The sequence below is a fragment of the Manihot esculenta genome, chromosome 18 (genome assembly GCF_001659605.2).
Source record: "Manihot esculenta cultivar AM560-2 chromosome 18, M.esculenta_v8, whole genome shotgun sequence".
Taxonomy (NCBI): domain Eukaryota; kingdom Viridiplantae; phylum Streptophyta; class Magnoliopsida; order Malpighiales; family Euphorbiaceae; genus Manihot; species Manihot esculenta.
The window spans coordinates 24398479-24424968 of record NC_035178.2 but is presented as its reverse complement, the minus strand read 5'-3'; the positions used below and the strand labels follow the sequence as shown (position 1 = coordinate 24424968).

General features: G+C 30.7%; 1 protein-coding gene across 1 annotated transcript; it reads right to left on the bottom strand.

The window, feature by feature from the left end:
- Positions 1–6272: 6272 nt before the first annotated feature.
- LOC110606257 (malonyl CoA-acyl carrier protein transacylase) lies at positions 6273–10818 on the bottom strand. The gene is made up of 10 exons (XM_043953645.1): positions 10411–10818; positions 9546–9631; positions 9340–9406; positions 8080–8222; positions 7531–7579; positions 7293–7430; positions 7135–7215; positions 6872–7048; positions 6709–6795; positions 6273–6613 (listed from the first exon to the last, which is right to left on the bottom strand). Exons 1-10 carry the CDS (start codon positions 10723–10725, stop codon positions 6551–6553), a joined length of 1206 nt encoding a protein of 401 aa, XP_043809580.1. The 5' UTR covers positions 10726–10818; the 3' UTR covers positions 6273–6550.
- Between the last annotated feature and the right edge of the window lie 15672 nt (positions 10819–26490).

Genomic DNA, 26490 nt, shown 5'->3' with positions numbered 1-26490 from the left:
ATAAAATCTTGATATTTGCTTATTTTACATTATTAAATCCATAAATAAAACATAATAACTTAAAATAGTAAACACATTTATTTATATTCGTACTATTTTTAACACTCATTTACAGACTATTGGTAGACTACTAATGTACATGCCAAACATAAATTACCTCTTGTACAAAAATTGTGAATAACTGGTTATGATGATATTTTTGTGCTGATGCAGAACCAGACCTCTTGATTGTTGTTTCCTTTATCTATTACCTGCGCATGGAAAAGTCCAATGCGCTGAACTTATACCCAATGAGTGAATAACAATATATATTCATTCAAGTATAAATAAAAATATTCATGACAGTTACAACGAAATCATTTTATAAAACGAGTGAAAATTTTATGTGTCAATGGGTGAAAAGTGGACAAATTAAGTCATGCAATTTTATAACTATAAGGTCATTCATGTTTTGATAACTATCTTATGTGCATGTTTATAAAGTATTAACAAGTCATATAATTAAATCTTAGCCCCTATAGACTCTTCGCAGGATCAACTAGCTAGATAAGGAAAAACTGTTCTGTATAGCACAAAGTGTCAAACTGTATGGCCTGGGAGCCGAATGCTGTGCCTATATGGCTTAAAAGCCGAGAAAATGTATGACATATAGTGTGTCAAAAATATAATATCATGTAGCCCATTAGGGCGCAGCACTGCTAAACTGTATATGGCATGCCATACCCTTATTCTATCTTTAACTCCTACCGAGGTTTACTAGGGCCAAGAATGCATATTTACTTGTTAATTATTTATTTGTACTAAAATTATTCATTTAGATGCAAATATGTCGAACTATTTATTAATAAGAAAACACGTCGATAAAAAGAGTCCTTAAGAGCATACATATGTGTGTAATAGACCATATTCAGTCATGAACATATTACTATTTCATCAAGAACATGTGTGTAAAGTTTTAGTCCATTAAGCTAGCACGTGCATAAAGCAGGCATGTCAAGTTAGCACGTGCGTAATTTGGCCGCAAAGCTAACATGTCAATCCCTTTTAGGTCAACATTTAGATTTAGGTTTGTTTTTGCTTGAGATTATGTCACATTTTTAAGTATTTTATGGACATAATTAGACTCACATTTCTCATGAATTTTGGATATTTATATCTTAGCTTTCTAACAAGATATATTACATCTAATTCTGACCTTCCTAACTTAAATTATGAATTTTTTTTTGCAAGCTACCCAATCAGGTTCTAACCAGTACAGTTTTAGTATTTGTTTTTAATCTAACAAAACATATCGTATGCATACATTTGCATATAGATTAAAGCTTAACTTTCTTGTACAAAGTTTTAGGTATACTTCTCATAGTTCATTTGGCACTCGTCTTAATTCATTTCAATAAGTAAATAATTGGTTATGGTCTAAGAAATGCAGACTATTTCGGATGCACAATTTTTTATGACCAATTTAGATTTACTAGCAATTTACATATAATTAGCTATAGATTTAGAATTTGGTCACTTTAGGAAAGTTTTAGCTTTTTATCTTAACTTTAATTTGGTACATATTAGGCTTAATTTCAATAATTATACAATAAGTTATGAGTCTTCTAACACAGGTTGTCCTATTGAAACCTATTCTGCCAGTTTTGTGTTTTTAGCTCCCATGTTGTATCTATTTGATTTAAGCCTTCCAATCATCATTTCAACATTCATATTACAAATTCATACAATCAAAAGAACATTTCTAGCAATTAAAACTAATCCCTAATTTTATATATTCATGAGAAAATCAAAGGAAAAACAGAACTTCATACAATCATCAAACCTTTTTCATAATTCTTTTCAAAATCTTTAGATATACCTTAGTTACTCTTTTTCCTTACCTTTCTCCTTTGACATACCTTTCTCCTTTCGAATTTGTTCTTTACAAAAAATTAAAAAACAAGAGTTTTAATTTATTTAACAACATATAATTGATTGAAAATATTAAAGAATATGTTTGAATAACTTAATTTTCAATTTCTATCACTTACCACTTAAGCACCTAAACTTCTCTCCTTTTCTATGATTCCTTTGCTGGTTATTTTACTTATGAAAGGATTTTGTATGGATGAAAATTTTATCTTTATGGAGAAATATGGTGGAAATGGAAGATAAGAAGGCAAAATAATTTTCCCTTTCTTTTTGGTGTAGGTACGGCAAGCATGGAGAAAATGAAAGACAACTTTTTCTTTCATGCTTAGTCATGTCTTTATGTATAGCTAGGTGACACATGATAGGTTTAGGTAAAAAAGTAAAAAAAGATGGAAGATCAAATTTGAAATTTACTTTTAAACTTTTCATATTCACACTTTAACCTACTAAACTTTTCCACATGTTTCAATTTAGTTTTTTAAACTTTCAATATTCATAAATTGACCTACTAAACTTACACTTTTAACATTTAGAAGTTTCATAGATTGATCTACTAAACTTATACTTTTAACATTTAGAAGTTCATTTCATTTAGGTAAGCACGTCGGTTTTAATAAGTACCTCAAGCTAACATGTCGAGAAACCCTTAAGCACCTCCCGAAAATAATTTGATTCCGACCTGCTTATCACATTAGATACTTTATTTTAAGATATGTTTGTTTTCTTATTTGGATTTTCTATAATTTAGTTATTACAGGTTAAAGATATTAAAATATTATTACTGGTCATTCTTATTTTATTTTTATCTTTGTATATATAACTCTATATGAAATGCAAGTTGAATCTCTAAACACAATTTTTAGTGCTCTACCTATAGGCGAATTGTATATCAAACGGCTATGGATAAACTAGCACCTCCCCTGAAACTAATTACTCTAACTTTGGTATGATACAATTTAAATATAATAGTTGATCTATTTCTATTCGTAGGTTTTAGTATGTGAAAGTTTAAATCTTTATAATATATATTTTAATATCTTTTACTTTGATAAAAAAAAAAATTAAAAGCACTCAATTTAAAAATTTTCATTTTGATCTCTCAAAGAGTTATAAGGCAAAAACTTAAGTTACAAACTTTCAATTTATTTTATTTGAATTGTTATAACCTATAACTTGAAATCTCTCGTTTGATAGAAAAATATCTTCAAAAAGGCTCCATATGTCAAATTTTATTTTGGTCCCTCAAAGAGTTATAGGGCAAAATTTTAAGTTACAAACTTTCAATTTTCATTCAATTTGAATTATTGTAACTTATAATTTAAAATTTCTTATTTGATAGGAAAGTATCTTAAAAAAATCTCTATATGTCAAATTTCATTTTGGTCCTTAAAAATAACTTCTCAAAAATTGGCCATATTTATATATTTGAGAATTTGAAAAATAAACGTGAGCCAACACAATTAATAAATTAAAATTTACAGTGCATAAACTAATATTTACATTTTGGTCTCTTTCTTGTGGTATACTTCTAATCTTGACACTTTTCATATTTGAAAATGAAGTAATTCTATTTATTTAAATTAGGGTCTACGAATTAACACAAACACTTCTAAAGATAAATTAGTAGCACACTAATTGTTTATTAGTCATCGAAATAAGGATTAGAATACTTAGATCCAACAGATAATAAAATAAAGGATATAAGTCCAATTAAACCCATATACTTTTACTCAAGGGCAAAATAAATTCAATTCAAAATTTTGAACCAATTAAGTCTATGTATTATTACTCAAGAACCAAATAAGCCTTCATCTAATACAATATTATTTTTTAATAATATTTTTTTTATAATAAAAATATTTTTTATATGATAAAACTTATTTTTATAATTTTAAAAATTATTTATTATATTTATATATTTTTAAATTTTTATGTTAATTAAAATACTAAATTTTAATATTTTAAATTATAAAAAATAATATTTTATTATTAACAAGTAATATTTTATTATAAAAATTATATTATATTATATTAGGACTTCTTTTATCCCGAACAAAAGTATAGAGACTTCGTTGGTCTTAAATTTTAAATTGAACTTATTTGAGTTTTGAATAAAATTACTTATATCTATAAAATATATATATATATATATATATATATACTATTCCATAACAAAAAAAATTATGTAAGAAGTTTTTATTATCTCATAATAGTGTTTAGATAATAGTGTGTTAGAAACATTATTTATTGAGTTAATAATTTTTTAAAATCATATCTAATATAATCTAACAAATGCTATATATATATTTTCCCTTTAATGTGAATAATTATATACAATAAATATATATAGTCGATTAGAATTATTATAAAAAATATTAATGGTAATAAATTATAAAATAATTAAAATATTAAAAGAACTAATTGCATAAAATATTATCAAACTTAAATTTTATTCAATTCAAATAATTACAACAAATAAATAGATATACATAATTAAAATATAATAAAACGTAAAATAATGTTTCTAATACTAAACCTGAATTACTATAATTTATTATATTAATGATGGTGATAATTTTAATTTTTTTCAATTTCTATAAAAATCTAACTTTCATACATCTAATTATATATTTCGTCAAGTAATTCTCTCTTTTCAATTTTTAAATGACTCGTATTTTGAAACTTTTCTTTTTTATTGTTCTCTTAACATTTAGTATGGGATGTATAACTGCACAACTTCACTAGGCAACTCAACTATCTTGGATAGATATGGATAAATAGAAATTTGACGTATATTCTGGGGAGATCATTCCATTCTTCATCGACAGTGAAATATATTTAGACTATAATTGTTGTGAAACTTTTCATGCTATTATAAAATAGTGTTTGTTTAACATAATTGATATACTAGATTTTATCACTCAAGAAAGTGATATACTTAAAAAGGTAATATGATAAATCAGGTGATTCTTTTCCTTCCCACCATTACTACTGCCATCACCACCACCGCATCCATCAATGTTGGAGCTTAATGAATTTTTTTTAAAAGAATATGATTCCTTAAACAGAATATGTTATTCAAAATTAATAATATATGATAGTAAGTGCTAAAATCTTTAATTTTTTTAATATAATTAAGTTTGATGATGCATGAATTTATACTCGATTAATATATGAAATTTTTAAATTTTTTATTTTAAAATTAGAAATCATGTCTATTCGTTGAATTTCTAATTCTCTTCCACAATTATCTTATTTGTCAGCAGGTAATAAGTTACATATTTAATCAATATATAAAATAAGATATATCAATAAAATTAAATATTTTATTATGTGAATTTTTTTATATTATTGTAAATTTTAAAAATAAAATAAAATATTATAATTTATTTTTTTTCGATTAATAATTTTAAATTTGAAATATATATTTAGTCTTCCTAATAATCGGAGTGAATTTATAAAAAGAAATATAATAATAATATAAAAAAAGAATTAATGCCCGCATGTCTAGTATAAGGATAATATTGAATATAGCCATATTCTACGGCTGTGCTTGCCATTGGGGAGATGTAGTTAAAAGTCCAAACGCCTTTTCTCGGCTAACGCTTTTGTATTTAAAAAATAGACTCAATACTTAAACCCATCGTAGCAAACGGAGACAAGATCTGAAAATTCTTTTGGATATGATTTAAAAAATTATATATTAAAAGAATACCATAATATTTTTTTAAAAAAAAATTAAAACGTTAATATTTTAAATTGCATATTTCAAAAGACTTAACACCTAAAATAAATTATTTTTATTATATATTTATTAATCAACATTTTTAAAAGGGTTGAGAGGCCAAAAATTCGCATTTCCTCCTACTTCCGTCCCTTTAAGGGATACTATTAAAAAATTTGCACTAACTGACAAAACCTGCTTACAAGTTGCAGAGAGATTCCCCATTGGGTTTGAAGTTGAGCATGATGAAGTGGACAGCAGGTGTCAGAAATTTCCAAGGTAGCCTTGTGGATGCCACCTCTATGAGGAGAAGCCTTTTCTCATTTGAAAGCCATGAAAGTAGCTCTCAAAATGCAAGCAACTAACATTATTCATAGAGAAGAAGACTTTGTACTAAACATGCAAGCACTGGGGTTTTAGATTGTTGCTGGATGAGAGCCATCCCAAGAGCTCTCTGCTTTCTTGTTTTTTGATGCCCATAGGGCAGGTTTGATGCATATCATTTGCAGTTCAACCCAAAATAAAAAAGAAAAAGAAAAAGAAAAAGAAAGAAATAGACAGCTCCCTACGCTACTTGCGCAGAGCAAAATTGATTATCCATATGAAAATACGATAAATTGTAAAATAAAAGGTCCCGTCAAAAAAGAAATTGATAAATGAAAAGTTCTATTCAATGAAAGTTCACAAAATTGCTCTTATCTAATTCCAAATGCTCATAGAGAAGAAGACTCTACAGATACAACTAGTATTATTTCAGACGACAGGCGTGCTAATAATCTAACTCCTGATGTGCTGATTTTTATAAATTAAGCTCCAAATGTCTTTGCTCCCTATGCACCATATATGATAAAGCTGCTGCATTCAACAACATATGGTTCCCGATTTCAGGCCTCAGGCACACTTCAGGCTACCCCCTCAAGCACCAACATTCTCAATTTCAGCACCTTTGTCCATTCTCTTGACAATGCCAGCAATAACCTGACAAAATAATTCCATATAAACTTTGAGCAATAGAATGAACGAACTTATTGCTGCTCTACATTTCCAATTCAAGCATCAAGAACACATTATACCTTTCCAGGTCCTAATTCATAACCCTTCTTCAGCCCTTTGGTTAAAAGGGTCTTGACTGTTGTTTCCCATTGAACAGGAGAAGTCACCTACAATTTTAAATTTTGGATTCAATAAATAATTCAGTTATCTTAATGGAGAGAGAGAAGTTCTTGAGTAGCTTACCTGGCGTGCTAATATCTTTTTGATTGTGGCAGGATCTGCATGCGGATGAGCATCAACATTGGATATAACTGGTATTCTTGGAGGTTTAATGGCTGTTGCTGCCAATGCAGCTTCCAATCTCGATACAGCTGGTTCCATGAAACTTGTATGGAAGGCACCAGCAACAGCTAGTCGCACCTAGATAAATGGAATATAATGTTATTGGTAGTTATATTGAATATATATACATATAGATATATGTATAAAAATTAGGAGAGAATTACCGTCATTCGAGCTTTAAATGACTTTGCCTTGGCTTCTACTGCTTCCACTCCCTTCACACCTCCAGATACAGCATAATTTCCCTACAGAAGTAAAATTTGTTAAACCTCTGTGTCAGTACATGCAAATACTAATAGAGCTGGGTGCCAAAGAACCTCACAGGACATAGGTAATTTGCAATCTGAACTTTATTGGCTTCATCAACGTCTTGATTGGCTGCATCACACAACTGTTGCACTTTGTCAGAGTCCAGTCCAATTACACTGACCATGGCACTTTTTGCAGCATCAGCAGCTTCCTGAAGGCAGTTTCATAAAAAAATTAATTACTATGGAACGTCAGAAACTGCAAAATACCATGATAGATTTCCATCCGTTAACCAGCTATTGATAATTTACCTGCATGGCTTCACCCCTCAGTTTGACCAGCTTGAGTCCATCCTCAAAGCTAACAATAATATCAAAAAAAAAAAAAAAAAAAAAAAAAAAAGAAAAGAAAACAAGAAAGAAAAAGAAGAAGGAAAGGAGACACCAAGTAAGAAAAAATGGTTACACAAAAAAGACGGGATCATTCGACCATATGCTGTTTATGTGGCATATTCAACTTCTACTTGAAAAGAAAAAATATGATGCACCAACTGAACATCAGGTTTGACTGACCAAAGCTGGCGTATAAATAGTCAGCATGAGACCTGAGAAGCAACCTAAGGGTGAACCAAATGAGGTAATCAAATTTAACCAGATTATAACTGAGTAATCATGTTGATTTCCGTTCTCTAATAGACATGCTTGTCTCGCTAAATTATTTAAACGTAAAAGAAGATTGATCCAATGGGATAACAAGCTTAAAAACTAAATTTTGCAAATTCATATATTCAAAGCTGGTCCCATTAACAGACTCAATTAATCAAAGTAGTTGTGAACTTTAAAATTTAGTTAGATACTCACCTAAAAGCTCCAGCAAATGCTAGTGCAGTATACTCCCCCAAGCTGAGACCACATGTGACATCAACAGAATCAATTATCTGCTGGCCTCCATCACGAACTCGGAGCACCTCAACTGCAGCTAGGCTGGTGACATAAATAGCAGGCTGCAGAATGGAAAAATCAGATATCATGCACTGGAAATATCTTTCCAAAAAACAGTAAATAATTTCTTTCACCTATAACTTTAAGTAATGAACCTATGAAGTATGATAAAAATAATAAAAGATGCTCTTAAAGATCAATTGGCTAAAAAGGGTCTGCAAGTGAACATAAAAAAAAAATATATAAAGGAAAAGAGATGAGGGATTGTAGATAACTGCCTGAAAGACAAGTGCAAAGCAAGTTACAAGTTATGTCTCGGTGGAACATATATGTATTTTAGTTCTATTACAATGAAATTTACATAGTTAATAAATGAAATAGGTAATGGTGGGCTTAACATTATCCTTTTTGCAGTGACGAATCTTGTATGTGTTCCTAAGAAAATGGATTTTGTCTATTTTTCGAGGTCTCTAGGCCATAATCAATATATAGCAGAGATGACCGAGTGATTCATGTAGTAGCAACAAAACAGGGGGAAGTTTATACAAAATACAATTCTTTTTCATTTTATTACGATTTTCTATTCTGTGTATTTGACTAGTATTAGTTACTGATCCTAGTTCAAGTGAGTCCTTTGTTCCATAACGAATTGTTGGCACCTATTTATGTTATTGGAATTGTATATAGAAAGGATGGGGTAAAACCATCTTTTTTACTATTTCTATAAAATAAAAAGGAAAAACTTACCTTTGCTAGAGTTCTTTATTCTTTTTCTATGCATATACAAATTTGTAATTAATAATAATAACAGTAATAAAATTAATAACAAGTAATTAATTTAATAAAAATACAATTCTAATTTGGTATACACAACAAACTAAACTTAGTTAGTAATTATCATTAAGCAAACCAATTTTTTTTTATTTGTTTATAGATAACACGATTTCTTTGCTTACAGAAGAGGGAAAAAAACAGTTTTAAGAAAGTTTCATAGATAGATCAACTGCTCAAGCTAATTGGTAGACTGACACAGGAATCATAACATGTTAGAAGATTATTTGCCATTTCTTCCTTGGATTTGAGCCTCTTCAAAATCATATGCGTTGTACATAAGCTTGTCTCCACTTAAAATCAAAATTAAGTAAAAGGCATAAGTTGCAGGTCTGTACCAGACAGTACCTGGCTTATCACAGTCGAATCCAGCTTCTCTTTTGGACCATTGGTACAGAGCTCTAGAAGATCATACCTGCATGCAACAGCTACAATGATATCACCCATGAAGATTATATACAAGAGAGGATTAGACTCTAGGCTGAAGTTTTAGTTGAAGTGCAACATGAAATCACAACTAAAGAGCAATATGTTAAGTAAATAAAAAATTTTACCCCAATATATCATTCGCTTTCTGGAATAAGTCAGCTGCAGCTGGAACACTTTGAGCCTCCTTTCCCATTCCAACCGCTTGTGCACCCTAACAGAATTGAGAGCAAAAATGAAAATTTAAAAATAAATACAATAAACATACAATAGCATGATTTCAATGACAAAGCAGCATTGCATAAAGCATAATTGTGCTAAATTTCAATTGCACGAGTAAAGTTTTTTAAGTTCCTTTGAGTTGTACGTAAATAAAGCTATTATTCATCAAACAAATAACTCCCCCAAGGATAAACCCAAGCAGGGGTACAAGCTTGATTGCTTGCAAGGCAACTGATATGAATTTAAGACGCAAGACCCTTGTCCCTTTCAATTCCGAGGGACGTTTCAAATTCTACCCGTGCACTAAAATATGAAATGTTCTTCTTATCTCTTTCATTTCCAGTCGCAAATGAGGTCGGGAACAGGCAGGAAACACCCCCCCCCCCATTTTGTTACTCCTTGTATAACCTATCATCCAGTGCCTTACAATGAAGTTCCTTAGCTAGCATGCATTCTGAAAACAAAAGAGAATCTTTGATTGCTTATAAACGTTTCAAGTTTCAAACAAAGAATTCGAATATCCAACCCCATCTGAAGGTATGCAAAACTAATAATAGAAATTCGCAAGCATGATTTTTCAATTTAACCAAATTAAGCAAACCCAATGATATCTTCTATTCCAACAACTGAAAAAAATTGCTTCACAAGCAATATCAACATAATTCAACCCATGCCACTTCAATTTCATTAACTTCTAAAAAAAAGTGAAACAAGTAGATTAGAAGAAAAATATCAGTATATACATGAAAATTGGCATTAGCAAGTACTGACCTGACCAGGAAATAGAAAAGCAAAGTTAGCCTTGTAATCGGCGAACAATGAGTCATCAACAACACCAATGGTTTGAGTTCCAACAGATAAACTCATAAACAATCTAGATCCAGTCAGATTTTCGACACCAAAACCACGAATTCCATTCCTGTGGCATCCAGTGAGGGAATCGGAGGCAGTAAAAGATAGGTTTTTGAGAGAAACAGAGGGGAGAGCAAGAGAATACGCCATGAGAAATGCTAATGGCGAGGATGAAGAGTTCACAGGGGAAGATAGCGGGCGGAGGATGCGAGGGTGCTGAAGCAGAGAGCGCATGCGAGTTTGAGCACAGATTTCTTTTGGTCTTATAAAATGTAGCGTGGGATAAGTACAGAGTAGGTTAGCGGAGTTTACAAAGAGGGAGCACAAGATGTAAGGATGATTTTCCTTCTTTCTAATATAGCCAACTCATTAAGGTATACTTTAGAGTTATTATCATGAAAACCATTATCTGAAAAATATAATTTAGAAAATATTAAAAAATAATTTAAATTTATTTTTACTATAATCTATACTATATAAAATTGAGAATAATGAATTTGCCATAATACTCTTAACCTTCAAATTGTTTATAATAATCTTTAATTATTTAAGTAATTATTAATTTTATTATTTAAAATAAATTATAATTTTATTATTCAAATTAATTTATTTTATAATTAATTAAAAAACTCTTAAAGAATATATATAAAAATATAATAATATTAAAATTTTTAAACAATGATATAATTTTGATGATAGTTTTATCATTTAAATTAATTTTAAAATTTACTAAAAAAATTTAAAAAAAGTACCTAAACTAATAAAAATACAATTAGGTTATGGAATCCGATTAAAAATTAATTGGCACTATTCCAACCCGAAATTAATTATTATTATTTGAATAAAACTTAATATATTTTTTAATTAATAATTTATATAAAAAATATTTTTTATTAATAATTTTTATTTAAAAATTTTAAATTTTTTAAAAATATTTAAATTTAAATTTTAAATAAAAAATATAAAAAGTTATAAATATTAATGTAAATTATATTTTTATATTAAATTAATTAATTATTTATACAAATAGGTTTAAATAATGTGTATTCTATAAATAAAATCTAAACTCACCGTAAATATTATTTTTCATTAAATTTATTTTATTAAAATTTGATCGAATGAGATATTTAAAACTATGTGAGCGCTTGAGACATATTGAATAATAAGCATTAGAAATAGGTTCCAATTAATGAAAAAAAAAAAGAAATGTGCATTAAATTATAAAAATAATTTTTTTTTACTATTTTAGCAATAATATGGACATAACATATATTGAAAAGTTGATATTTCCACCTAATAGGGTGGGTTTTCACATTTTTTACATGATTTACTTATAAATTTAGATCATTATTGACCATTTAATCATGTTTACAGAAATAACCTATATATTAATAATAAATTATTAAATTTCTAAATATTATATATAATTTTATTCCCTACCTCAAATGACAATAAAAGGGACTTGCACTTGAAGTATTAAAGTATATTTTTCAATAAATTTTATTTAGAAATTTTGAAAAATATTAGTTTAAATAAATTAGTTAAATTGGTAAAATATTTAAAAGAAAATGAAGTTTTTAGTAAAAGATAACTAAATAAATGAATAACAGTGAAATTTTTTATAAACTAAAGTAAAATTCAGGGTAAATATATTAATAATAATTTGAATATAAATCAATAAGAAAAGGTAATCATCTATAATATACACAATACTTTTTTAATTAAAAATAAATAAATCATTTCCTTAACATTTAAATTTGTTTGTAATTCATATTTTAACCAAAGCATCTAATCTCATTTCTATGTCACTTCAAAGTAGACTTGTTTTTCATATAATCTCAGGATTATTTTTTACAGTATTAACATCAAAATTAATTATCAAATAATTCAATACCGCTAATGAGATATTGTATGTTGAAACTCAAATGAGAAAATATTTTTAATAAGTGATAGCTAGGTCAAAGAAACTTAATAGGTCTACGGATTAAAATTAAAAAAGGATCAAGAATTAAAAAGTTAATAAATATAAATCCACCTAAAAGAACAATGCGATCACCGCATATCATTTACTTTCTAAAGGATACTAGGAATTGACCGCTAACAATTGCAAGATTTCTAAAACCATAAAAAGAAATCATTAGCTATTAAAGAACTATTCAAAAATTAAAAAAAATAAATCATACAAAATAGTATGAGATTAAGTTTAAAATAAAAAACTTAAAGAAATACACTAATGCATTTATTATATCCTATTGCATATTATATATACTAACACCATAAGAATTTTAAAAAATGCCAACGGAAATTTCCGTTAGTAAACATTGATATTTCGTTAATGAACAATTTCATTAACGGATTTGTGACGGATTCATTCCGTTAAGAAAAACCTCGTTGGTAAATTATTCACTAACGGAATTTGTATCTGTTAGTATCACTAACGGATCACCAATGGAATTGTCCGTTGGTGATACTAACGGATTCCATGTCCGTTAGTATGTGAATAGATTTCTTTACATATGCTTCACTAACAGAATTTGCGTTAGTAATCTGTTAGTGAATACAAAATGGCGTTGTTTTCCTTTGCGACGGACGTGGATCCGTTAGTGACACCAACGGAAATTCCGTTGGTAATCCGTTGGTAAATCATAAAATTACAAAATCATCCCTATATTTTCATACATTATCAAAATACGCCCTGCACCTATACCTGTACCCTGTACATTCAAATATATCCATCATCATCATCCTGGACATTATTAAACTATATACGTAAAAAAGCAAATTAATCATTAAAATATATTTAAAACTTAAAGATTTTGTACTACAATTATAATTTGAAATAAAAATTACCAACTGGTACTAACAAAAGATACATACTAAACTAAACTAGCAAGCTCATCATCTGTATCATCATCATTGTCTATATGATGATCACCAATGACAGAGGCATCATCATGCCACTGCTGTGGAGACGGAGCTGGAGGTGGCCTAGGAGCAGATGTCTGAGTGGATGTCCCAATACCTTGTTGTGCCATCATCCTATGCATAAATGCCTGCAACTCCTCCACCACTGTGGTAATTCGACCATTCTCTGTCTCTAACCGATCAATTTTATTCTACATCATATTCATTACTTCAATTGTAGGAGGATCCACTGGGGGTGCAGACGTGTATAAAGCGGAACAATGAGATGGCTCATGAAAATATGCAGAAGTCTGGGACCCTAATCCATAAACTCGACTCTTTTTCTGTCCGCCAACCGCTTCGTAGTAAAGCTGGGCCTCATTTATGGGTGTCGGCTCATTGCTTCCTTCCTGTTGCTGTGTTGCTGCCTCCTTTAGTTGTACGTATTTATCTTGCATTATAAATTTCAAATAACGTATTAGTAAAATGATTTAAGTACATCAAAATTGTTTATAACTACATTTATTATCAACTTATATAAATAGCTTTTGACCTAGTATCAACAAACTCCTCCGTCCCATTTCTCTTATGTGTGGCCTCGAAAAGCTCATGAGGATGTGGTTCCCTTCCTAGTCTTTCTCTCTGTTACCAATTATAAGAAGGATAACAATTAGCATCGCAAAAAAATATTTATAACAAAATAAGTATTAAAGGGATTACTAATACCATCCTTTGCCGGTGGGTATACTGTGAAACTGATCCACAAGCGTGCCTGGAAATGCCAGATCTTGACCCTCCAGTCTCACTGCGCCTATTGGCAGAAAACTTGTCACACTTCTCTTTATATTCAGAAGTGTTCCAAGTTTCCTGCCACTTCCTCAAAATAGAATCTGGTGTAGCCAGATTCTTCGTCTTCCTTTTCCTGATTTCCCACATTAAGCCCTTGTATCTCTCAGCAGCCTTTTTCTGCTATGCACTTTTGACCAAGCTGTCAATTGCTTGGTCCCATAGGAAGTATTTCTGCAAAATGATTAAAGTATATGAGTAGTTAGTAATTACACATTTCATATTATAGCTCAAAATGCTTAAAGAATTATGCTTCACCTTGAATTCCTACCAATAAAACTCCTTAGTGTCATTTGGCACTATCTTCCAACAGTGCCCTTCCGCGACCAATCTTTTTTTTATTATCAGAGTAATCCTGCGACTGCACATCTTCGACGGATGTAAATACATGAACAACAGTGAGTTGGTATAGGGAAATATTGAAATTAATCGTAATTAAGAAATAATTAACTATTACTTGTTATTAATGAGTGAAATAGTCTATCGGAATGACTATGTACCGCCTACAGCAGTGGTCGAACACGTAGATGTTGGAGCAGATGATGGAGTAGATTCTAATGCAGATCCTGTCCCTCTAGCTGATGCAGTAGCAGAAGAGGATACAGGTTGAGCTAACTGTGAATGTAATACCGAAGGTCGTGGAGCTGGAGTGGGACGGTGAGGAGCTATAGTGTGACGGTGAGGAGGTGGAAAGGGACGGGGAGGCAATGCATCGGTACATGGTGGAACTGGTGGACATGATCGATCCCTATGACATGGCTGTACACCGGATGCAAGTGATACATATATCTGAAGCTCTGTATCCCCAAGTCCCGTCGATGTCCGTGGTAACTGCGGCTCATGCTTTGTACGTCATCTGCAGTCGCCTCTTCTTGACTTATATGAGCAGGAAGTCGAACCGGTCCTCTGGGCTTCTTAATCCTTCCACGTCCCCTCATCTGTGAACCAAAAAAAAAAATAGTCAATGCAAAAAATAATATAAAGTTCGTAAACATTAAATTAAAAACATATAAACGTAGTAAGTTACTCACTGAGAAATAATGGAAATATACTACTCCAAACTGATCTAGAATATAAATTAATTCATTCTGATTCATACGAATCGAACTCATTATCACTATCTACATCTGCATCAGAATCAAGGTCACTAAGAAACTCATCTTCATCTGTCGAAACATCATCATGAATCTCAGTCATTCCTCCACTAGGATCATTCAAGCAGTGTTGTTCAGTAACGTCATCCAGATTTACTTCTGCGTAATCAATCTCATCTTCTTGAAAAGATTCATATGTCTTTGAAGATGTTTTAAATACTTCAACAATGGGTCTACCTTTAACTTTCATCACAGCTCACCAATCATTTTTGTCACGACGTTTGCTCGGGTATGAAGCATAAACGACCTGTGTTGCCTGAGAGGCTAATACAAATGGCTCGTACTTAGTGTATCTTTGCTTATTGTTAACATCGACTATTTTATACTGTTTATGCACCTTGGTACCCGTATTTGGTGTTGGATCAAACCAGTTACATTTGAAAAGTACAGTCCGCTTAATTGGTAACTCTGGATACTCCAATCGCAACACCTCAACCAATTGTCCATAGTAGTCACTTTCTTCAGAACTGTAATTACTTCCTTTTATACATACACTAAAATTCATTGAGTTAGCACTTGAATTTCCATTGATTGTGTTGAATTTACATCCATTAACACAATACCCATCAAAAGTGGTGACACTTCTGAGTGGTCCATTTGACAGATCTTGTATAAACTGATTATCTACATTGTTCTGCACTTCATGGGCATACTTGTAAAACCATTGGCCAAACTCTCTTTCTAGTTTTTCATCAACAGCTGCATCTGTGATATTTGGTTGTGCAGACTTTACTCGCTCTACATATATGCTATACATACAAATTAACAAGTAATGTTTAACAATAATGTACAATATAAGAGGAATTATACTATTAATATAACTAACAATAATTACTCAATATATGTTTTCATCTCTGGACAATTTAAGAGAATATATGTTTGAGCAGCTCGGATTTCATCTTCAGTCATAAATAGGTTTTTCGGCTATTACATCTATGGGTAAAGGGTAAACGTCAATGAGTTTATGGGAGTATATTACAGAGGGGATGGGATCGAAGAGTAGTTGTTTAGCAGAGGTATGAGCCTGACATCCAATTCTATTCATTTTCGGAGTCCAGCATTCGATCCTTTATTTGAAAACACCTCACTAATCAATCATCTAGCTAACTGAACCGGATATTCTCATTCCATTGCACCTGCTGGTGCACTTGCCAAGTGCACCAGCAGGTACACTGGAAAGAAATCACAAATTTCACAAAAATAAAAAATTTCAAAAATATCAAATATTTCACAAAAATTTCACAAGACTAGAGTACATGATTAAGGCAAAACACGAATCAGGTAAAACATGAATAAAAAATCAAGCGAAATATGAATCAGGAAAAAAATAGCGCACCTGTGGACACTGTCTGTCGAGAATGGCAAGACTGGAGAGAGAGAAGGGCTCACTCGTGGACCATGATGCCGAAAAGGGCGCACCTGTCGACAGTGGATGGCGGCGGCGGTGAAAGACCCAGAGGTTGGACGAAAATTTGGATTTCAGAGAGATTTTGATTTTCCAAGCACACGATCTAGGGATTTCAGTTAGGATATTAAGTATTTGGGTTTATAATTTACTAACGGATGATTGGTCCGTTAGTGAAAAAAATTAGATAAAAAAATAATAAAATCATCTACGGATTTGTAACGGAAAAAATATCCGTTAGTATTTCACTAACGAACCTGTGACGGATGGTTACGACTGTATTCTTCACTAACGAAAATATTAACGGTTATGTACCTCCGTTAGTGGATAATATGTTTTCCATGTTCCGTTAGAGATAACCGTTAGTATCACTAACAGACTTCAATCCGTTAGTGAAGTCCGTTAGTGATCAATTGAATTCTTGTAGTGTAAGGTTCTATTAGACAATAATTTTAATTGAAGCAAAATACTAGTATTTAAGCAAATGAGAGAGTAAATTATTAAAACTTATTTATTATAATATTTAATTAACCATTATCATAAGACTACTAAATTAACTAACTATTACTACAACCACTAGTATCGCCTAAGAGAGCTTAATTCATAAAGCATATGATTCATTAATAGACACTAGACTAATGAACTCAATAGCTCATCATCATTGAACTCCATTATATATATGTGTCCTCTTTTAAATTTGAAGAGCAATCATATATAAACCATATCAAAGTTTTTTGTAATTACTTTTTCGCTTCTGTTTTATTTTTTTATAACCAAGAGCTTGATTGATTTATTATGGTCAAATGTATTTTATTAAACATATATTATTGATATATTTAAGTCAAAATTTCCTCTCAAACTTAAAAAATTTGATTTAGAAATTAAGCACCAACACTTATCTTAAAGATAAGTGTTTTTTTTTATATAATTCCTTTAAGATTTAGTCTTTTTTCTCATTTATATTGCTTGATTTAATTTCCAATTGAGATATTTCAATTCTCTAATATTCTCTTCTACATTATATATTTTTATTTTGATATTAGTTTTACTTTTATATATATATATATAAATTTCTCTATTAAATGTCACTATAGAGAAAAGGAGTTTTCTTGTTATTTACTGAACGTATTACAGAAGCTTATATAATACAAGTCTACAATTAACTAAATACAAGATAAGTATACAGCTATAACTCAAGTTACAAATAGATAAAACTGTTATAGTTAGTTTTTATCCTTAATAGTCATAAATTTTATTAAAATATGAAATTATTAATATAATTGTCAACGGCTCTATAAAACATTTGGGTGAGTGCCTAAAATTTAAGTTCATAATTTTTATTTTATTTTGCATTCAATCTGACATAACTTTTATTTGTTTTTTTTGTGGTATATTGTTGTTCAGATGTGATAACTTTGTTTGATCCTTTATATGTGACATATTTATTTATTTATTTTTTAATACTTGAACATGTCAATAATTTACTTTTTAATTATTTATTTACTAATATTTTATATTTTAATAAATTAGTGATAGATACTCAATAAATAAGAAAATTAAAAGAAATAGAACAACAGGAAATATGGTAATAGTCCAATACATTGCTTCTGGACTATAATGTAGTTTATAGACTTAGATATATTTCTTTTAATTTATCATATTTTCTAATTTATGAATACAGTATAAATTTACTAGTTTTACTAATACTATTCTCTCCACAATATATATTATCCTGGTAATAATTTAGTTTAGGTGCTAGATTTTTTTTTCTTAAAATAATTTTTGTTCTCATAATATATTCTTCCCAGTATTTGGGATCCATAATTATGAATTGATAGGTGCTCAGATTTTCAATCTCTGTATTTTTTTCATTTTCTTTAATAAGAAAAAAATATTATTCAAATAAAAGAGAGGTAAAGCTTTCAAAATAATAATAATTAAAAAAATAACTAGAAAAAGAAACCATAAATATTATAGAAGTATTTATAAATTTTTATTTTCTTGGTTTACATAATTTTAACTATTTATTAGTTTACTTATTAATTTAAATATATATTAATGTAATTTATATAAAATTTATATTGTGGATCACATGATAGATTTTTTAGCTTTTATTGAATCTTTTTGTAGGTAGTATCAATGATAAATGTTGTAAGAGTATTAGTATATGACACATATTAACATCTTATTTTTCTATAGTGTAAAATTAAATACTTTTTTTTCGCAATTTCTTTTACCTTTATTTTCATGGTTAGAGAAAAATTCCATATGCATGGGAAGCTAGACAATTTTTTTATGGATTTATGATTGTTATAATCATCTCGATTGTGTACTGTATCATCCTTACTGCCAGTATTATAAGTAAAAATTTTTTACTTTGCGATGCTCAAAAAACAAGTTATTCAACATACGATCAGATAATTGTAGCATTTATAAATTCACAAAAAAAATTACGTAGTCTTCCTATTAGTTCAGAGAGTCATAAGGAGTAAAAAGGCTGCTGTACTAAGGCTTGAGTATTGGAGTGATAAGGGTTAATTTTGTAAATATTGTACAATTGAATGAGTCTTGTGATTAGAATTCTTAGGGTGATTCGTTCACTTACTGGTGATATTTTTCCATTATTCTCTCCTATTCAATAGGCAACTTTAGTTATCAATTCTCTTATTTAAATCATATGTGTACTGTGAAGAAAAATATAAATCATGTGTGTACTGTGAAGAAAAATATAACGAAGATTATATTCTTAAAAAACATCTCTTTTTCACTTTGTTGTCTTGGTATCAGAGCTTTGACGATCTCTCACCATGGCTTCGTCAAATCTGAATGTCGCCAATTTCGTCACTTTGAAACTCAAACAAACAAACTATCCTCTGTGGAGAGAACAAGTTTTGAGTTTAGCTGAAAGTCAGGAGCTATCAGATCACCTTGTTAGTGGCTTTCCTGAGGATCAGAAATTCAATAACCCTCCCAACCCAATTCCCGAAAATTATCAACCTCAACAATCAGACACATTCAAAGCATGGCAAAAGTCTGACCGATTACTTCGTGGATGGATCTATGGAACATTAAGCGAGGAATCACTCGGCCTTGTCATCGGATTAGAAACTGTTCATACTGTTTGGAGCGCTTTAAAAGATGCGTATGCCCAAGATTCACAAGAAAGGGTATTTACCCTCCGACAGCAATTGACCTACTTTCGCAAAGAAGAAAGTCAGTCCATCACAGAACACCTAAGATTGTTTAAAGAGATCTGTGACAATTTAGCAGCAATTGGAAAAACAATACCCGATGAAGAGAAAGTATTTTGTCTTCTTACCAGTCTGGGACCCCAATATGACACGTTCACCACCACGATGCTCAAGCCACCGCGACCAACGTATAATGAGCTAGTCTCCTAACTTAAGAATCTCGATCAGCGACGTATGTGGTTTTCCACACAAACTGAAACAGGTCTTGACCAAATTGCTTCTCACGTGGCCTTCTATGGAAATCAACAGACTTCTTCAAATTCTTCTTCGAATCGACGTCCTCGATTCAACTCTCAAGGGCGTGGCTTCCAAGCTCAGTAGACACAGGGACAAAGACAGAACAAGGAACCAAGCCTCCCTTAGCGGCGACCTCCTCCCGCAGGGCGTAGAAGAATGACACCAGCCGAACGGGAATTGTACAAGAATGAAGTTTGTCAATACTGCAACAGGGATGGACATATTGCCAAAATTTGCTGGTGGATTCCACAAGATAAATCGAACAGCGCTGCTCCAGCTCTTACTGCCCTCACACTGGATAATGATGTTATTGACACTGACTGGATTGCAGACTCCGGTGCGTCGAACCATATGACAGGTAACAAAAAGCTATTACATAAGCTTCATGATTATTATGGACCTGATTCCATAACCATAGGAGATGGAACTTTTCTATCTATCGATGGCGTTGGGAAGGCTTCCATAGAACAGAAAAATAAATTATCTATTTCAAATGTTTTATCAGTTCCTGCTCTAAAACAGAATTTGTTGTCTATTGGACAATTAACTGATGATTATCCTATCAATTGTGAATTTTCTAATGTTTCTATTTATGTTAAGGATCGACAAACGGGACAGGTACTGCTATGAGGGCCACGGAAACATAATCTTTATATTTTGACTGGTGCACCCAAAGCGTATTTTTCCAATCGGTTTAAGACCGGTACTGCGGCCATATGGCACCAGCGATTAGGACATCCTCAATCATCTGCAATTTCTGTTTTATTTAATAAGAACCTAATTGATATAAAAGGTTCCTTGCATTCTACATCTTTATGTGATAGTTGCCAGTTAGGAAAGTTGAGTAAATTTCCATTTTCTTTGTCCACACATAATAGTTCCTCTGTGTTTGAAAAAATTCATTGTGATTTATGGGGACCAGCCCCTGTTCTGTCTTTTGCAAAATTTAAATATTATGCTTGTTTGGTTGATAACTATTCTAAATATTCATGGCTAATACCCCTGAGGAAAAAATCTGAGTTTTTTGCTGCATATAAAGCTTTTGAACAATATGTGCTCCGCCAATTTGGTAAGCACATCAAAATTTTCCACTCCGATGGTGGAGGTGAGTTTTTAAACACTGCTTTATCTTCGCATTTTCTTGCACAGGGAATTAAACATCAAGTGTCTTGTCCTTATACACCTGAGCAAACCGATATTGTTGAACGACGACACCGTGTCATCCGTAAATTAGGCTTAACTATGATGTACCATAGTCATGTGCCGTTGTCAATGTGGATTGAGGCTTTTCAAACTACAGTTTTTTTAATAAATAGATTGCCCACTTCTGTGTTAGGACATGACACACTATATTATAAATTGCATGGGTCTCATTTTGACTATAGTTCTTTGCGAGTTTTTGGATCTAAGTGTTTTCCGTATATATGGGACACAAGAAATCATAAGTTCGACCCTAAATCGTGCTTATGTGTCTTTATAGGATATAGTGAAAAACACAAAGGGTACAAATGTTACAATCCTACAACTAAGAAGATAATAATATCTAGGCACGTGAGTTTTGATGAAACAAGTTTTCCTTACAAGTCTGCATCCTCTAATAAACTGTTTGTTGTCCAGCTTATAGATTCATGGTTATCCCCATCTAAGAATAACAATATTTCTATAAGTTATGTTACTGGTGCAGGTACTTCTACATTACCAGAAAATATTACAGTAGAGCATGAGAGTATGGTTCTGAGAAGTGCCTCTAGTACATCCACAGAACAGTAGGATGTTATCCTCGTACCTGAACTGCCACATGAACCTGTTCAAGCCACAACAACAGATTCCGCACCTGCTATTCCACCAGCAAATAACGCTCCACAACAGGATGATTTTTATGCAGACTTGTTGCCGCAACTACCCATGATGACAGATCAAGAGCCTGCAATATCTTCAACTTTTATTCCATCAAATTCAGCAGCATATACTGATGCCAATACACCAACAGATGCAGCCTCTCTTACTGATCAAATTGCGAACTCCGAATCACCATCTTCAACTCCCAATTTCAGTGCCTCCTCACCAGTAATTTCAGCTGCCGTTGATTCGGCGATTAGTCCCTCAGCAGTTCATACTGACCAAGGACTATTGACCTCAGCTGTTGGAACCTCCAATCTGAATTTGTCTACTTCAGCTATCACATCTCCCGCAGAGAATTCAAACGATCAGAATCTGATTGCGGCACCGCACCCTCAACATTTGATGATCACCGGGTCACAATCAGGTATTGTAAAACCAAATCCCCGTTATGCTTTGCATGTGTCAATATCTTCTGATGTTCGACCCGAACCCAAGACTGTTAAAAGTGCTCTTGCACACATAGGTTGGAACCAGGCAATGTTTGAAGAATATCAAGCTTTACAATCTACTCACACATGGAAATTAGTTCCAAGACCAGCAAATGTAAATATAATAGGATGTAAATGGGTGTACAAAGCTAAACTGAACTTTGATGGGAAATTAGATCGATTAAAAGCTAGGTTAGTGGCCAAGGGGTTCCACCAAAAAGATGGTGTTGACTACACCGAAACTTTTTCCCCTGTAATAAAATCAGGAACCATTAGATTAGTTATATTTGTTGCTTTAGTAAAATAATGGCCAATAAAGCAATTGGATGTAAAAAATGCTTTTCTCCATGGTTTTATTACTGAAGACATTTATATGGAGCAGCCACCCAGAATGAAAGATCCCAATTACCCCAATCATGTTTGCAAACTCCAGCGTGCTTTATATGGTTTGAAACAGGCTCCAAGAGCATGGTTTAATCGGTTGAGTACTTACTAGATTATGGTTTTTTTTTTTGTAGTTTAGCTGATCCTTCCTTGTTTGTCATGCATACATCGACAGGTATCTTGGTTCTACTAATCTATGTGGACGATATGTTGTTAACAGGGTCTTCTATGGCTCTGGTTCAGAATTTCTTACAGGTTTTGAGTTCGAAGTTTTTCATGAAAGATCTAGGTCCGCTGCATCACTTTTAGGGATCCAAGTGCAGACAACGGATTCTGGTTTACATTTAAATCAGACGCGATATGCTCACTCTATCTTGGAACGAGCTCAAATGGTGGATTACCAGCCAATGCCAACTCCTCTTGTACAACGAATGGCTGTTACTTCTGATACAACACCACTTGGTGATCCCACACACTTTCGTGGCCTTGTAGGCTCGTTACAATATTTAACACTTACTCGTCCCGATTTATCATATAGTGTCAACTATGTTTCACAATTCATGCACAATCCAACAATGTCTCACTTGAAATATGTTCGTCGTATTTTACGATATTTAAAAGGAACAATACATTATTGTCTTTCATTTACGGCAGATACATCACTTGCTCTTAATGCTTTTTCAGATGCAGATTGGGCGGGTTGTCCAATCACCCGGCGGTCCACTACCGGCTATTATACGTTTCTCGGTGCTAATATCATCTCCTGGTGTGCCAAGAAACAACACACTGTTGCTCCCTCTAGCACCGAGGCAGAGTATCGTTCCATGGCTCACACAGCAGCAGAGCTCACTTGGCTTGGTTATCTCTTAAATGATTTGCGAGTTTATCCTACCAAGCCTCCAATTTTATATGGCGATAATCTAAGTGCGTTACACTTGACAGTCAATCCAGTTTTCCACACATGAAGTAAACATGTTGCCCTTGATTATCACTATGTCCGAGAACGCGTTGCTCAAGGAGTTCTGATCACGAGATACATTCCCTCAGCATATCAAGTTGCTGATATATTTACCAAGTCAATGACAAAAACTCGCCTAGCACAATTTCGACGCAAACTCTGTCTCCATCCTGGACACAGTTTGAGGGGGGATATTAGTTCATGGAGTCATAAGGATGGTTCCACCTCTCAGGAGTAATAAGGCTGTTGTGCTAAGGCTTGAGTATTGGAGTGATAAGGGTTAATTTTGTAAATATTGTACAATTGAATGAGTCTTGTGATTAGGATTCTTAGGATGATTTGTTCACTTACTGGTGATATGTTTCCATTATTCTCTCCTATTCAATAGGCAACTTTAGTTATCAATTCTCTTATTTAAATCATGTGTGTACTGTGAAGTTTAATATAACGAAGATTATATTCTTAAAAAAAATATCTCTTTTTCACTTTGTTATCTCTTCCATGATGGAATGTTTCTCCGATTATGAAAATAAAGACAAAAGGAATTGTGAAAATAAAATATTTGAGTTTATGCATATTATAGGAGAATAATACATAAACAAACACAAATATGTATTATGCACCAATACTCCTATAGATTATTGATAATAAAATATTGCCTTTTAATACAAAGTAACTTATATTTTGAAAGAGGTTAAATAAAAATTAAAAAATCTATTATGTGATATAAAATAAAAATTTTAGACGAATTACATTAATGTATATTTGAATTAAAAATAAAATAAAAAAGTTAATAATTTGTAAAATAAATTATTTTTTCCTTTTACGAGTTAAATTTTTAATAAATTAATTAATTCTTATGTTAACAATTAATTCTTATGTTAACACTTCATAACAAGCCAATAAAACAAGATTTTATAAATATTTTTATAATATTCATGGTTTATTTCTCCAGTTAATTCTTTATATTATGTAAACTTTGCCCTATTTTACCTAAATAATATTTTTATTTATTTAAAATAATCTAAAATTAAAAAGCTGAGCACCTTAACACTTCATAATCATGTATTCCAAGCAACGGGAGATCATTCTCAACATTTTATTTTTTAAGAAAAAAATCTAGGATTAGATTAAAGGTATTAGTAACTATATATAGCGAGAATAGTATTAGTAGAAATAATAAATTTACAATATATCTATAAATTAAAAGATATGAGAATTAAAAAATATATTAGGTGTATAAAATATAGTTGAGAATATTGCCAACATATTCTAATCTAGAAGTAATATACTAGACTATAGATATGTTTTTCGTTGTTTTATTTTTAAAATTTTTTTTACTGAAAAGCAATCAATAATTTATTAAAATATAAAAAAATAATAAATAAATCATTAATAAGTAAATAATAAATTATAATAGCCAAAGAGTGAGTAAGTTTTAAGAAAATATATAAAAAAAATTATTTAGCACTTACAAGGCAACAAAGAAAGTGATCGCTTATAAAAGATTATTTATCACAACAACGACAAATAAAAATTACGTTAAATTTAGTGCAAAATAAGACATGATAAATTTATATTTTATGCACTCATCTAAATATAGGGTGAGCTATGCTCAAATAAAAAAAAAATTGATCCAACCGAATTAATTTAAAAATTTAGTTTGATTTTTTATTTATTTTAATTCGATTTGATTTTTAATTTTAAAAATTTTAATTATTTCGATTTAATTTAATTTTAATCAGAAAAAATTTTAAAAAAAATTAAATAGATCAATTAGTGATAATAATATATTATTTTTTATAAATAATCAAAATTGAAATATTTTAATTAAATTTTAAAATATTAAAAATAAAGTGTGAAAAATAAAAAGATTATTAAAAAGTCTAAATGATCAAACTGAACCGAATCGAATTAGACCGATTCAATTCGATTTGATTTCTTCTCAAATTAAATCAATTTGATTTTCATAAATACTAAAATTTTAATTTTTGATTTATTTAATTTTGAATCGAACCGATCGAATACTCATTCCTACGCAAATATCCTATGAAGTAGTGGACAATTTGCATTAATACTATCATATTTCAATAAAATTCGTGACATTTATATATATATATATATATAATTAGGTGGTAAGAATAAACAAAACTTCTATGAAAAAATAAAAATGTATGGAATAAACAAAAGAGAAGATCTTTATCAACCAAGTATAACAGAAATCAAGGAAATGTAAGTATCTTCATTGGAAAATAAATCAATTGATATAAATGAGAAAAAAACCAAATCGTGGAAATATATAAATTCAACAAAAGAAAAAAAAACAGAAATGTTAATTTATTTTAGACATGATTAGTATTTTTTTAACTTATGTTTGCTGAAATTACTTTGATTGTAGCTTTTTGTTTAGAACTCTAAAAAACATGTTGATTGTCGGAATAGACTAGTTGAGGAGAGGAGGAGATACATTGGTGATAAGAACTGTAAGAATTACTATTAGTTTATTAGTGTATTCCTTAAAAGGTAATTG

Coding starts and splice junctions, on each gene's coding strand:
- LOC110606257 (XM_043953645.1), bottom strand. CDS start 10,725: ATGCGCTCTCTGCTTCAGCACCCTCGCATCCTCCGCCCGCTATCTTCC. Junction 7,216..7,292: donor TTGCAAATTACCTATGTCCT/GTGAGGTTCTTT, acceptor TTACTTCTGTAG/GGAAATTATGCTGTATCTGG. Junction 7,049..7,134: donor CATTTAAAGCTCGAATGACG/GTAATTCTCTCC, acceptor CCATTTATCTAG/GTGCGACTAGCTGTTGCTGG.